Source organism: Nelumbo lutea, chromosome 2 (genome assembly GCF_056320005.1).
Source record: "Nelumbo lutea isolate HS-2025 chromosome 2, American lotus-T2T, whole genome shotgun sequence".
Lineage (NCBI taxonomy): Eukaryota > Viridiplantae > Streptophyta > Magnoliopsida > Proteales > Nelumbonaceae > Nelumbo > Nelumbo lutea.
Genome location: NC_142685.1, coordinates 109253122 through 109264985, shown reverse-complemented (window position 1 = coordinate 109264985; position 11864 = coordinate 109253122). Strand labels below are relative to the sequence as shown.

The 11864-nt window shown below is 35.1% G+C and overlaps 1 protein-coding gene across 1 annotated transcript; it reads left to right on the top strand.

Moving 5' to 3' along the window:
- Positions 1-1025: 1025 nt before the first annotated feature.
- LOC148872686 (uncharacterized) lies at positions 1026-11487 on the top strand. Its single transcript, XM_088973521.1, has 7 exons — positions 1026-2682; positions 2825-3038; positions 3113-3189; positions 3281-3320; positions 10716-10767; positions 10951-11020; positions 11101-11487. Exons 1-7 carry the CDS (start codon positions 2104-2106, stop codon positions 11338-11340), a joined length of 1272 nt encoding a protein of 423 aa, XP_088829647.1. The 5' UTR covers positions 1026-2103; the 3' UTR covers positions 11341-11487.
- The last annotated feature ends 377 nt before the right edge of the window (positions 11488-11864 follow it).

Below are 11864 nucleotides of genomic sequence, written 5' to 3'. Positions count from 1 at the left end.
GCCCTTAGACCCTAGAACCAGTTTGATGGAATCGGTTCTAAGAATTTGGAAGCATATGCTCATCTCCGCCTAAAAGTGAATTGGATTTGTGAATCCTTTTCCACACGTCCTTTCCATTTCCACCCCAATCCAAACACCATGAGCACCAAACCAAATATTTGACATGAACAGAGCAGATGTGGCTTATGCTAAACAATATGAATAGTGTATGGTGAAGCAAAATCATCACTGCGACTCCTACCTGATTCATGCTGGCTTCTGATGAAGAACCTTTAATTTAATGAATGACCCAAATGACAAACATGCCAAATATGGATTTAGATTAGAACTTGGAATCTGACCCTCTCTCCCTTGGTCCCTTACACAGCCCTCCAGTGTAAAGTGTAACAACAAGAAAGCACAAAAAAGAACAATCCCTTTTGTTAATAAACGAATCATTTGTCCAAAACTTCATCTGCTAATGGCCTTCCAAGCTTCAATTCTTTATCTCCAAGTAGCAAGTAGCAGTATTAGGATTATTATATAAAATACATTAATTGAAGTACACAGTACTTATCTTCTTTCTTGTTTTCTGAGACCCGTACTGCTAACAGACATTTCTCCAACATTCCAGCTACAAATAAGACTTGAGAGCTAGGGCTTAAACCCTTTTAGGTTTAGGGTTCTAAGACAAAAAACTCATGCCGTTTTGACTTGTGTCGATCCCACTCTCACCTCATTATTCGTTAGTCATTTAACACTGGTTACTGAATTACGACGTGGCTGAAACCCACGAAGGAACCAACCTTTTCCTATCCAAATCTGGGAGCTACAGCACATTTGATTCGGGCCCTCCTTGACAATAACATCTATGGCAAGATTGCAAGTGCCACTTAGATGGGAAAATTCTCCTTCTTAGATCCTGCAAAATGGTAGTAGGTCGGAGATTCCCAAGCAGTCACAATTGCACACTGGTTCCGGACGTCAAAGCTGTAAAATCAGAAAGGAACAGATAGAAATGCAGCGGTAAGCCGGTAACCACACTTCTCTGTTTAATTCTTAATTTAATATATCTATTTCTTGCTCCTTCCCTTGTCGGAATAAAATAATGAATACCCATCATAAGATTCTCGTTAATTTTAAATACTGACATAGAAAAGTTCAGTTTTCCAAGTTTGTAGTTATTTTAATCTATCTTCCGAATTTGGATTCTTATATATTAACCGCTATGCTGTATTCTAGAGCATGCGATTACTGGATGAAAGTGAATGCCCATCTGTTGTTTATTTTTATAATTCGACTACCTTCATAAAAAGATGCAGTTTTGTGGAAGTAAAGGCAACTGCCACTTCTTTTCTCGTTCTCGTTTTCCAAAATTTGTTATCCCTATCTAGCTTTGGAATAAATAAAGGCCTGTGGGTTTGTGAATTTATGCCAGTATCTCAAATTAAATTATTAGCTTCCGATACCCAGAACAAAAAGGTTCCAGTTTTTCTGATGATAACCCTCAGAATCATTTCAAGTTCTACTCTAGAAGACCCATCACCGTTTGTTAGCCAAGATTCAACGCCTCAGGGCGAAAGCCCAATTTTATCTGGATTGAAAGTGGAGCATATTTGTTTATCACATTTGTTTTATGATTTCATTTGTTCATTCATTTCGTATGTCTTTTCTGGGGTATTGATTTTCTTTAAATTTTTTTTGGTCTTTTAGGCTCTGGGGGTATCACAAGATCATTGTTCACCTCCATCCATCTTAGGAATAACTAAAGGGCTTATAGAGGATTATGCATTTATACTCATATCTTAAGTCTGAAGTCTTTCAGAATATGGAGAAAGAAAGAGATAGAAGGAGAGCATTTCCTCAATAAATCTAGGAGCTTAGAAGTACTATTTTTCCAGCTCCTTCTGTTCCTTTTCCAAATTTTTTCCTAATTCTGTGTGTTGTTTGTGGGATCATCCTCTGAGGGAATTCACTGTGGAACAGAATAAAGGTTGGTGCTGTTCTGGCTGTCAACCAAGAAAGGAAACAAAAAGAGATCTGTTCTAGGTGTTGGCGAAGTAGTTTGTTATTGTTTCTTCTTGTAGTTTTTCATTAGTTATTGACTGATTTGATTGCCTGTAAATGAACACTCGAAAGACTCAGTTTCAAGAATTGAACAATGGGTTTGCAAGTGATTATTCTTTTGAATCATTTGGTCGAACCTATGAAAATTTCACTTCTCAGCAGCCTTTGAATATGGGAGCTTGTTTCCAATCTCCTATGCCAGCCTTGGATGGAGGCTCACTACAGCCAAATCTGAGGCCTTCCTATTTAGCTAGCACTATTTCAAGTCATTTTGGACCACCAAATTCTGCTTTTTATGCAACTGAACGCTACATGGGTTTTCCACAATATCAGTATCAAAGTACCCGTCCATGTTTCTCAGAATTGCCAAAGAATTACGAGGAACCTTTTTCTGTTAATTCAGAAAGGTGTGATGACCTCGACCTTCAATCAAGAGATTCTTTACAATCCATTGTGAAACTTCCCTTCTGTAGCAATCAGAATGCTAGATTTTCTGATATTTCCAATCAAAGTTCATATACAAATTTTCCTGGGGTTGAACTTCATCCACTTCTGCCGTCTAAGTTGGTGGGTGAAGATGCCACTTTGGACAACAGGAACCCCTCAAATTCTTACGAGAGAAATCAGAATCCTAGAGTGAGTTTTTTGTCCTTTTTAGTCTTATTATTATGTATATTTTTATTACTGGTAAGAAACTTTGTATTTTTAATGGGCTAATAAGAAACCATTGCCTTGTTAAGTATGGTTTGGCTTGATTACATTCGTCTCATTTATCCAGATTGGTTACAATCCAGCCACATCTCCACTTGCACAACCAAGTTTACATGTTCAGTCAGAAAATCATGCTCTGAGACCTTCTGGAGGTGTTTCTGTTGTTTCTGGTAGAACTGTTACATCTGGAGCAGCACCATCAAGTAAAACACGGATTAGATGGACTCCAGATCTTCACAAGCGATTTGTTGAATCTGTGAATCACCTTGGGGGTGCTGAAAGTATGTAGTATGATATCATATTTGAGGTCAAGAATGTAGAAAATAGTTGACATTTATTTGTTGGGTGAATGCAGAGGCAACTCCAAAAGGGATCCTGAAGTTGATGGATTCTGAAGGATTAAGCATCTTCCATGTGAAAAGCCATTTGCAGGTTTTCCATTGCAAAACTTTGGTGTTGTATAAATATTAGCTTCTATTTAATTTTCTAATATCTGAGTCAAACCTTTTCATGTGGCTTTCAGAAATATCGAATTGCCAAGTACATACCAGAATCTGCAGAAGGTGAATCCTTATCACCCATCTCATTGTTGTTGGTAGATTGAGTTGTTTTTTTCCATTATGCTATTTATCTGTTGAACATTGAAAATATCTATGGAGAGAAATGGTAATTGAGTCTTTTTATGTGAATTTTGAAAAGGTTGGATTTAGATATTCTCTTTTATGGTGTATTAGATACTTTTGCACATTGATGACAGTTCTATTATTACATGATTCTAACCATTGAATGAACTTAAACCGGATGAAGTTTTCTTATAATTTTATATTTTAGGAAACAAAAATTTCTACACTTAATATTAGATTTTGATTCTCTAGTTCTTGTTTTAAGGGTCAATTACATGCTATATTGATGTGGCCATGTTGGATGGGAAGGAGAAAGTCCTACTGAGATGAACATAGTGGGAAGAAGAGGGAGAAATTAAGGATTTTAAATATAGGAGAATGATATTCAGATCTGAAATAGAGAAGAAAGATTGCATCTTTTTAAGAATAGATGGATAGATAGATAGATAAAGAGATAGAGATAGGGATAGAGATAGATAGATAGAGAAAAGACAATAAAACACTCTTAACTTCAAACAAAATTTTCATTCAATTAATTGCACTCTTAAATTCCAATTATATAAACTAAATATGATAGCTCAAATCTCCATTTATAGATTCTAGTATTAACCATGAAACTGACCCAAAACAAATTCTAATTACTTCAAAACAAGACAAACCCATAAGTAACCCATATGGACCCTCATACACAATATTTTCAAAGGCGTTTGAGGCATATGCCTGGAGGTGTGGCACACTCAAAATGCCCTGAGGCATATATGCTGGAAGTGTGGATGCCTCTGAGACATGTGCCTCAAATTCCTTTTGAAAGGCATACACCTTTGGTATGCCTCATGTGCCTCATGTGTTTCATTCATGCCTCAAGAAAGAAAGAAGAAAAAAGAAGCAGAAGAGAAGAAAAAAAACACAGAAGAGGGGAACCCCTCCTCTTCTTCTTCCTCCTCCTTTTGAGAAGGCTTACACTTCCTTGTGCTCAGGATACTTATGCTTCTTGCATTCTGAGTTACACCTCATACTGTAGTGGAATGCCTCAATCATGCTCATTTTAAAGCTTTTCTCACTTAAGGACTCTAACTTCTAAAATAACACTAATGACACTTTCTAATCCAATACACCAGAAATTACTGAAGTACCAAAGCACCATTTTACTATATGTATTAATTACAGGAATTACTGTAAATGGTAAGTCTGGAATTGTGATAAATATTGTTTTTTCTTCTTTTTTACTTAGAATAGTAAATTTCTAGAAAACTAATACTTAACTATATTCCTAAGGCAGTAACAAACTAAAAATATCAAAATTCAAATAGCCCAAAATAATGAAATTGCGATTGGGTGAGAAATTAGGAGAACTCTGATTTCTTTCTCCATGGATTCTTTCCTTGCTTCAGTGTAATTATCACCTAAGCTTTATGCCCTTGTCCCAACTATATGGGATCAGCTACATGAATCCTGTTCCGTCATTCCATTCTATTTAGTGCTTTCCTTCCTTGCTTCCATGTCTGCATCATAAATGCTAATGATGGGTTTAGATTAGACTTGATTTTCACTTTGTGATCTTCTGAATTTTGTGTATTCAAGGACCAAAACCCTTATATCTTTTGGGAATTCTTTTCTTTCAGTTTGTAAGATGCAGTTTAGGGAGAATGTCTGTTGAAATATTATCTTTCTTATGGTTTTATTGAATTCTTGGAGAATATTTGAGGTTTTCTTATATGAATGTAGTGGAAATATTAATTATTTCACCATATGGTTCAGTATTATATTTGATAAGAGTTCTGATACTTGCACCTTCCATTCTATTTTTGATACTGAAACTGAAAGAAACAGGCCAAGTGGAAGGGGCTAGAAGAGCTAGGGGCAGACCAAAAAAGACATGGGTAGAAGTAGTAAGAAATGATTTAACAGTGGATATAGCTTTAAATAGAATGGACTGGTCAAACAGGATTCATTTAGCCAATCCCATATAATTGGGATAAGGCATAAATGATGATGACGATGATGAAACTGAAAGAAACAGGTCAGCAAAAGAAGGAATCAGAACATTTCTTGGAAGTTCCTATCCAAAACAAATGGGCCAACCCTGTCCACATCCATGGAATCAATGTCTTCTGTTACCAAGAACTTTTCTTGAAAGCCTTACACATTTTATCAGAACATTTAGGTCTGCTCCACACTTCCACTACGATAGGAGCAGTCCAAACTTCTATGGACTTTCCTTGTCAGATCCATGCTGGTTACATGGCACCGCATAATATCAAAGAAGATCTTTTCTTTTTTTACTTTTTTAGTCTTGTGTGGCTGGGGGTATTATTTTTCTTTTTTCATTTTGGTGGACTTGATTACAGGACTCTATGTCCCACTAGGTTCATCAATGTGGATTCTGGAGTTCTTCAGTGGATCATCTGTTGGAAGTTCTATGGACCAAGTTCATTGTCATTGAGTAATAGTTACTATCCAATCAATGGCTATTTCTCAAGTAAAATAAAAGAAGTTTGATGTTTGGGTATAACATCAATTCATGGGGAAGTTTCATGTATATTATTAGTCCTTTTTTTTGCTTTATCTCATCAAAGAAGTGGTTTAAGATTGTAGATGTCGGTGGTTCGTTGAGGGGTTTGAGTCCATGTGCACTATTCTTTCTGAAACCCGTCAGCCTCGTGAGCTCAAAGTTCAAAATATATTTTTCTATTGATATGCCAATCCTTGTACGTCTAATTCTTATCTGGAAGGTGATCTTTTCTATTATTATGCTTTTATTCTATGAACTTGTTCTTTGTTTACATGATACATATTACAGGGGGATTAGGGGATGGGGATAGAACCAGGTGCACGTGAGGCACACTGACCTTCAGAGAGCCTACAGTTACATGGGTTTGATCCTGTGTCTCCATTTTTAGAGGAACGCCGAGTGACCATCTCAGCTACTGGGTCATCAGTGTTCTTCGGTTGAGTACTTGTAGTCTTTTGACTAGGATTCAGTTTCAGTGTCTTTAAAGTTAACTACCTTCATTCAGTGTCTGGTATTGGGGGTATATGATGTGTATATGTTTGTATGTCTATCTAGTTTGGCCTCTAATATCGTTCCATTGTTAGTTTATTACTCATGCTTGAAAGTTGGGAAGTGTAAAATAGTGATTCCCTGAAATTCCTTTGGTGCACCTCATCATTATCATCCTAGCCTTATTCCAACTATATGGGGTGGACTACATGAATCCTGTTTCACCATTCTGCTCTGTTTAATGTCATATCCATTGTTAAATTATTAGCACTTAAATAATTTCTTAATACTTTGAGCCATGTCCTTTTTACCCCTACCCCTTTGACTTGCAACAGATCACTTCTTATGGGTGTTGTCAAGGGTATTCTATATACATAAGTAAACCATCTTAGTCTACTTTCTCTCAGCTTATTACCTACTAGTAAATGTGTACATGCATTGCACATGAAAATTTCAGATAAAAATAATAATTTTAGTATCTTTATTATATATATAATTTGAGATGTGTAAAATTTTCTCTTTTTTTGTATTTTCTATATTTTTTTTATTTCCATCTTTTTTTTTTGAGTTTTTATTATTGTAATTATGGCATCATTTGTTAACCATTTTCCTTAAAAGAAAAAAAAAACTTAATTTTTGGGTGGCTTTAAATTTTCATTTCATTTACATAATTTAATATAAAAATAATTCTTGTTATCATAATGATCTTTGTTTAATACGATAAATGTATAGTATTTCAGATATGTTAGAGCTTTCTATAAATTCTGTATATATTTATAACTTGTTTGTATTTCTATCTATTTTTTAATTTGTTGTTTTAATTGTGATATCATTGGTTGACCCATTTATCCAATTGGTTGGATCGTTGACCCACCACCTAGATGGAAAAATAGTTTTGTATTTGAGTTAGTTTTAATTTTCTATTACATTTCCATCATCAATAAAAATAGTTCTCATTTATCACACTTATTTTTGTTTAATATGATGAATACATAATATTGAAGATGTATCCAAATGCCTTCTACAAAGTCTATATTTTTTTTAATAATTTATATGTTTTTCTATCTTTTTAAAATTTTTATTATTTAATTATCACATCATGAATTGACCCATTTGACCTAAAAGACTGAACCATTGACACACCACCCGAATAGAAAAATCTTTCATTTCTAAGTTGGTTTTAAATTTTTTATTTCATTTCCATCATTACTAAAGTCACTTCTTATTTATCATACTAATTTTTGTTTAGTATGATGGATATTTAATATTAGATATGTGCCCAAAAATTTTCACAAAAATTTGTTTTTTTTTTTGTAAATTTTGTATTATACTTTTTTAAATTATTATTACTTAATTAATGACATCATGGGTTGACCTATTTGACCTAGATGGTTCCATTACTTACCTGCCACCTAGACGGAAGAACAATTTTGTTAAGTCAGTTTTGAACACAGGCTTTGTATTGTTAAAATTATTGGATAAATTTAATTAGTAGAATTTATTGCTAAGAAATAAAGAAAAAACTCAAATATAGGATTTAATGAGAAAGAATGGGAGATAACACTTTAAATATAGGACTTAATGAGAGGGAATTGAAGGAAGTGAAAAGTAGTAGTTTGAATTGTGTTTTCTTCCCTCACAATCAAAGGGACCAAATTCAAAAGTATGGACATTTTAGCAAAGAAAAAAGTTCAAAAAGATCATTTATTTAATATACCTTAAATATAGGATTTAATGAGAAAATAGCAGTTAATACCTAAAATATAAGGCTTAATAGGAGAGAATAGAATGAACTTAACAGTAGTGGTTTAAATTATGTGTTTTGCCCTCACAATAAATACAGATCAAATTAGAAAAAAGGGAGCATTTTAGTCACCTTAGATATAGGACTTAATGAGAGGGAATAGAACAAACTTAATAATAGTGGTTTAAATTACATTTTTTGCCCTCACAATAAATAGGGACCAAAAAACAGACCTCATTCCCACTTTTAATAGTAGTATAGATATAGATATAGATATATATTGGAGCTACTAGGTTCCTTCAAATGACTTCATTTTTTACCCTATTCCTTCTAGTTTTTCCACTCATCCATCTCTGTATACGCATTTCTGCTAGTCATTTTTTGGACATGTTGTTTCTTGACTGCACAATACTACTCCATACAGCATAACTAGCCTTACAACAGTTTCATAGAATTTTCCTTTTAATCTAGGTGGTATTCACCTATCAAATAAGATTGATACATCCCTCCATTTTGCCCATCCTGCTCTAATTCTATGGGGGATATCCTCCTCAATCTCTCCCTTGTTATGAATTATTGAACTGAGGTACCAGAAAAGGTCATATTGAACCATCTCAATCCTTTTGTGCACCTTTGCTTGTTAATGCTCAGATGGAATTTTCGACACAATACTCACCCAATTGAGCGTATTGTATCATATTGGTGGTTGTCCAATACTCAAAATACAAGAGCTTTGGTCTTTTGACCCATTTCAGGGGGTAGGCAGCCTAAGACCTACCCCTTGACCTATTTTTGAAAAAAAAAAAAAAGACTGGGTTAGGTACAAAGTATTGTTACACCCATTCCAGCATATTAGGGTATTGATACTTTGAATCTTGATTTGATTTAGATGCTTATGTCCTCATACTTGGCTGCCTATGCATTAAGAGACTTCAGCTTATTGACTTCAGCTTCTTTATGTCAACAGTTGGTTCAGTTTCTCTAGAGATTTCCTGGTTGCTTATGCTTAATTGTGTATTTTCCTTGCCTTCGGTTTTTCTTGATTCCAAATGTCAGTGGGAGGGGTGCAACATGACATTTTATCCAACTCACTCAGCAAAGCTCTATTCCAATTATTTGGGGTCTGCCTTATACATAAATAATGTTTACATCATCTCATTCTCGTCGAGGCTCATATCCTCAATTAAAGAATCATATTTTTGCACTTTCAATCTATGTCCTTTGTAGTCTTCGTGAAGTTCTTTTAGAACCCTTAACTTGCATCATACCACACCCTAGAAGGTTTGCCTTCCATGAACACTACCAATCTATTTTAACTATTTTCCCTCCATTAGGGGTGGGGGAGGGTTGCCATTCGTATATCTCAACATTTTTTTTTAGAAGTATCAATTAATTAAAAAGAAAGTACAACCAGAAGCTGTACAATTGAAGTACAAAGGTAGCGCTCAAACTACATAACCAATGGGAGATACAAACAGGCTTTTAAAGTCAAAAGAGAACCGTAAAAAGAACTGTCAACTTTTAGCTGAATCGAAGACCAGGAGAACAGCTTCCCCACAATCTTCTGCCACACTTCCTCTTCTTGACAGATTTTGTTTTGGAATAACACAGCACCTGGAATCAAATCCCATAGAACTTTCCCTTTCTTGCTCAGGCCTTGTACCCTCCAACTGTTGACCAAAACAGCCATTGATTCTAGGCAGCAACTTCTGATTGCAAAAATTCTGAGGATCCTCACCCATGTCTTGTAAGTGAAGCTGCAATGCAATAACAGATGGTCAACAGTCTCATCATCACTGTTGCACAAGGCACATCTTTTAGAATTAATCACCACACCACTCCTAACCAGATTGTCTCTAGTAGGAATCTTATTCAGGTAAGCAGCCCAAATAAAAAAAGAGATCTTCGATGGAATGTGCTTGCACCATATTATATACACAGGAAAATCCAGATCTACTTCCTCTTGGGCCAGTCTACCATAGAAAGATTTCACCAAAAACTGGCCTTTGCTATCTGCAACCCAAAACCTTTTATCTGCTGCGTTAGGGTCAATTTGAGTGCTGTACAACCTTTGAAGAAGCCTACTAAAAGGTTCGATCTCCCAATCATTCAAAGCCCTTCTAAACAGGAGATTCTAGACAACCTTTTATCTCAACATCCTCATATCTGCTACGCTCATTTCACTACAAATTTATTTAGTCATAAAATGGTTAACCGAGCTCCACTTTTCAGAGCTAGGTTTTCACCTCCAATGACTATATTACAGTAGCATACTACCAGTTAAATATGCACGAAAACCAAGCTGTCCCCAACCAAGCCCTTTTAAAAAAGCATAAAAAGTTAGTTTCTTGAATTAAAAATCTCCTCTTTTATGAGGAAGTACTAGCCCTTTTGGTGCTGATGGAAGGTCAGTGGTTCTTATGCTTATTACTTCAATGTATTCTGAAAGACCTGATCTAAATATAGTGAGACAACACCAGAAGATAGCATAGCCATCGATCTCTTCTCTCTTTGATGAATTATAAGTGATATAAACCAGGAATTTCCTCATAATCTCTGATTGAAATAGTTGCTCTACTTTCGATTGCAGGAAAAACCGAGAGAACCTGTGCTAACAGCATTCCTCAGATTGACCCAAAAACGTAAGATTTCAATGATATTTCCTCTCCTTCCGAAGTTGTTATTAGCTTGAAGAGAAGTGTTAAAACTTAAACTGAACTATATTTATTTCCAATATTTATTACCATTCTTGCTATAATATTCACCATCCCCTTATATGCAAACTAAGTATTTTTAACTCTCATTTATCAACATGTATCTGCTAGTGGCATGCAAATCACAGAAGCATTGAGACTACAACTTGAAGTCCAGAGGCGTCTTCATGAGCAGCTAGAGGTATAACTGTACTTTTATGTCTTTTTTCTAGAACTTATATCATCAAATAATACCTTCCTCCTTTTTCCTTCTTGAACCAGATTCAGCGAAACCTACAAATGCGGATTGAGGAACAGGGGAGACAACTGAAGAAGATGTTTGAGCAGCAACAGAAAGCAAAGAAGAACTGGTTAGATACCCAAAACTTGGACACCTTGTTCTCAGATGACCAATCGAACAGTGTTGAAGATGTTCAGGTTTCTAGTGTAGGAGAAGGATCGGAAGATACCAACTTCCCATCCAATGATTACCCAAGATACTTCCCATCAAAGATAAGTTGATTAGCTTTTGAAATCACATTATTTGATCTTTAATTGGAAGCAGGGTGTGCATTTGTGCAGTTAATGTATCATGGGTTGTTAGTTCTTACAAATTTTGTTCAACACAACAAATCAACATAGTCGCGTGTTCTTTTGGTGATTTTGCTACTTTACTTCTACTACGAGCAAATATTTTTGAGCAATGCCTTCATCCCCATAATGAGACAAAGGAAGATCAAGTGGCAAGAATCAACAAGCATTCTTTAAAAATAATGTAAAGAAAGCGCATATATCCCCTTCCCCTTACGCATAGTTTGAAAATCGTGCAAATACATGATATAAGAATATCATATACAAGGCTTTGCACTGAACATATTTGTATTTTCATTCTTCCAACTGAGCCTATAGTGTCTTAGAAATTTATTGCACTCATTGCATGCCATTTGGTCCAAATGTATTCTTTCACACTTTTGACATGCAAAAGAAGTGAAGTATCAGTGAAGGCTTTGAAAAGTATAGGACTGAAAATGAGTTGAAAGCAAATT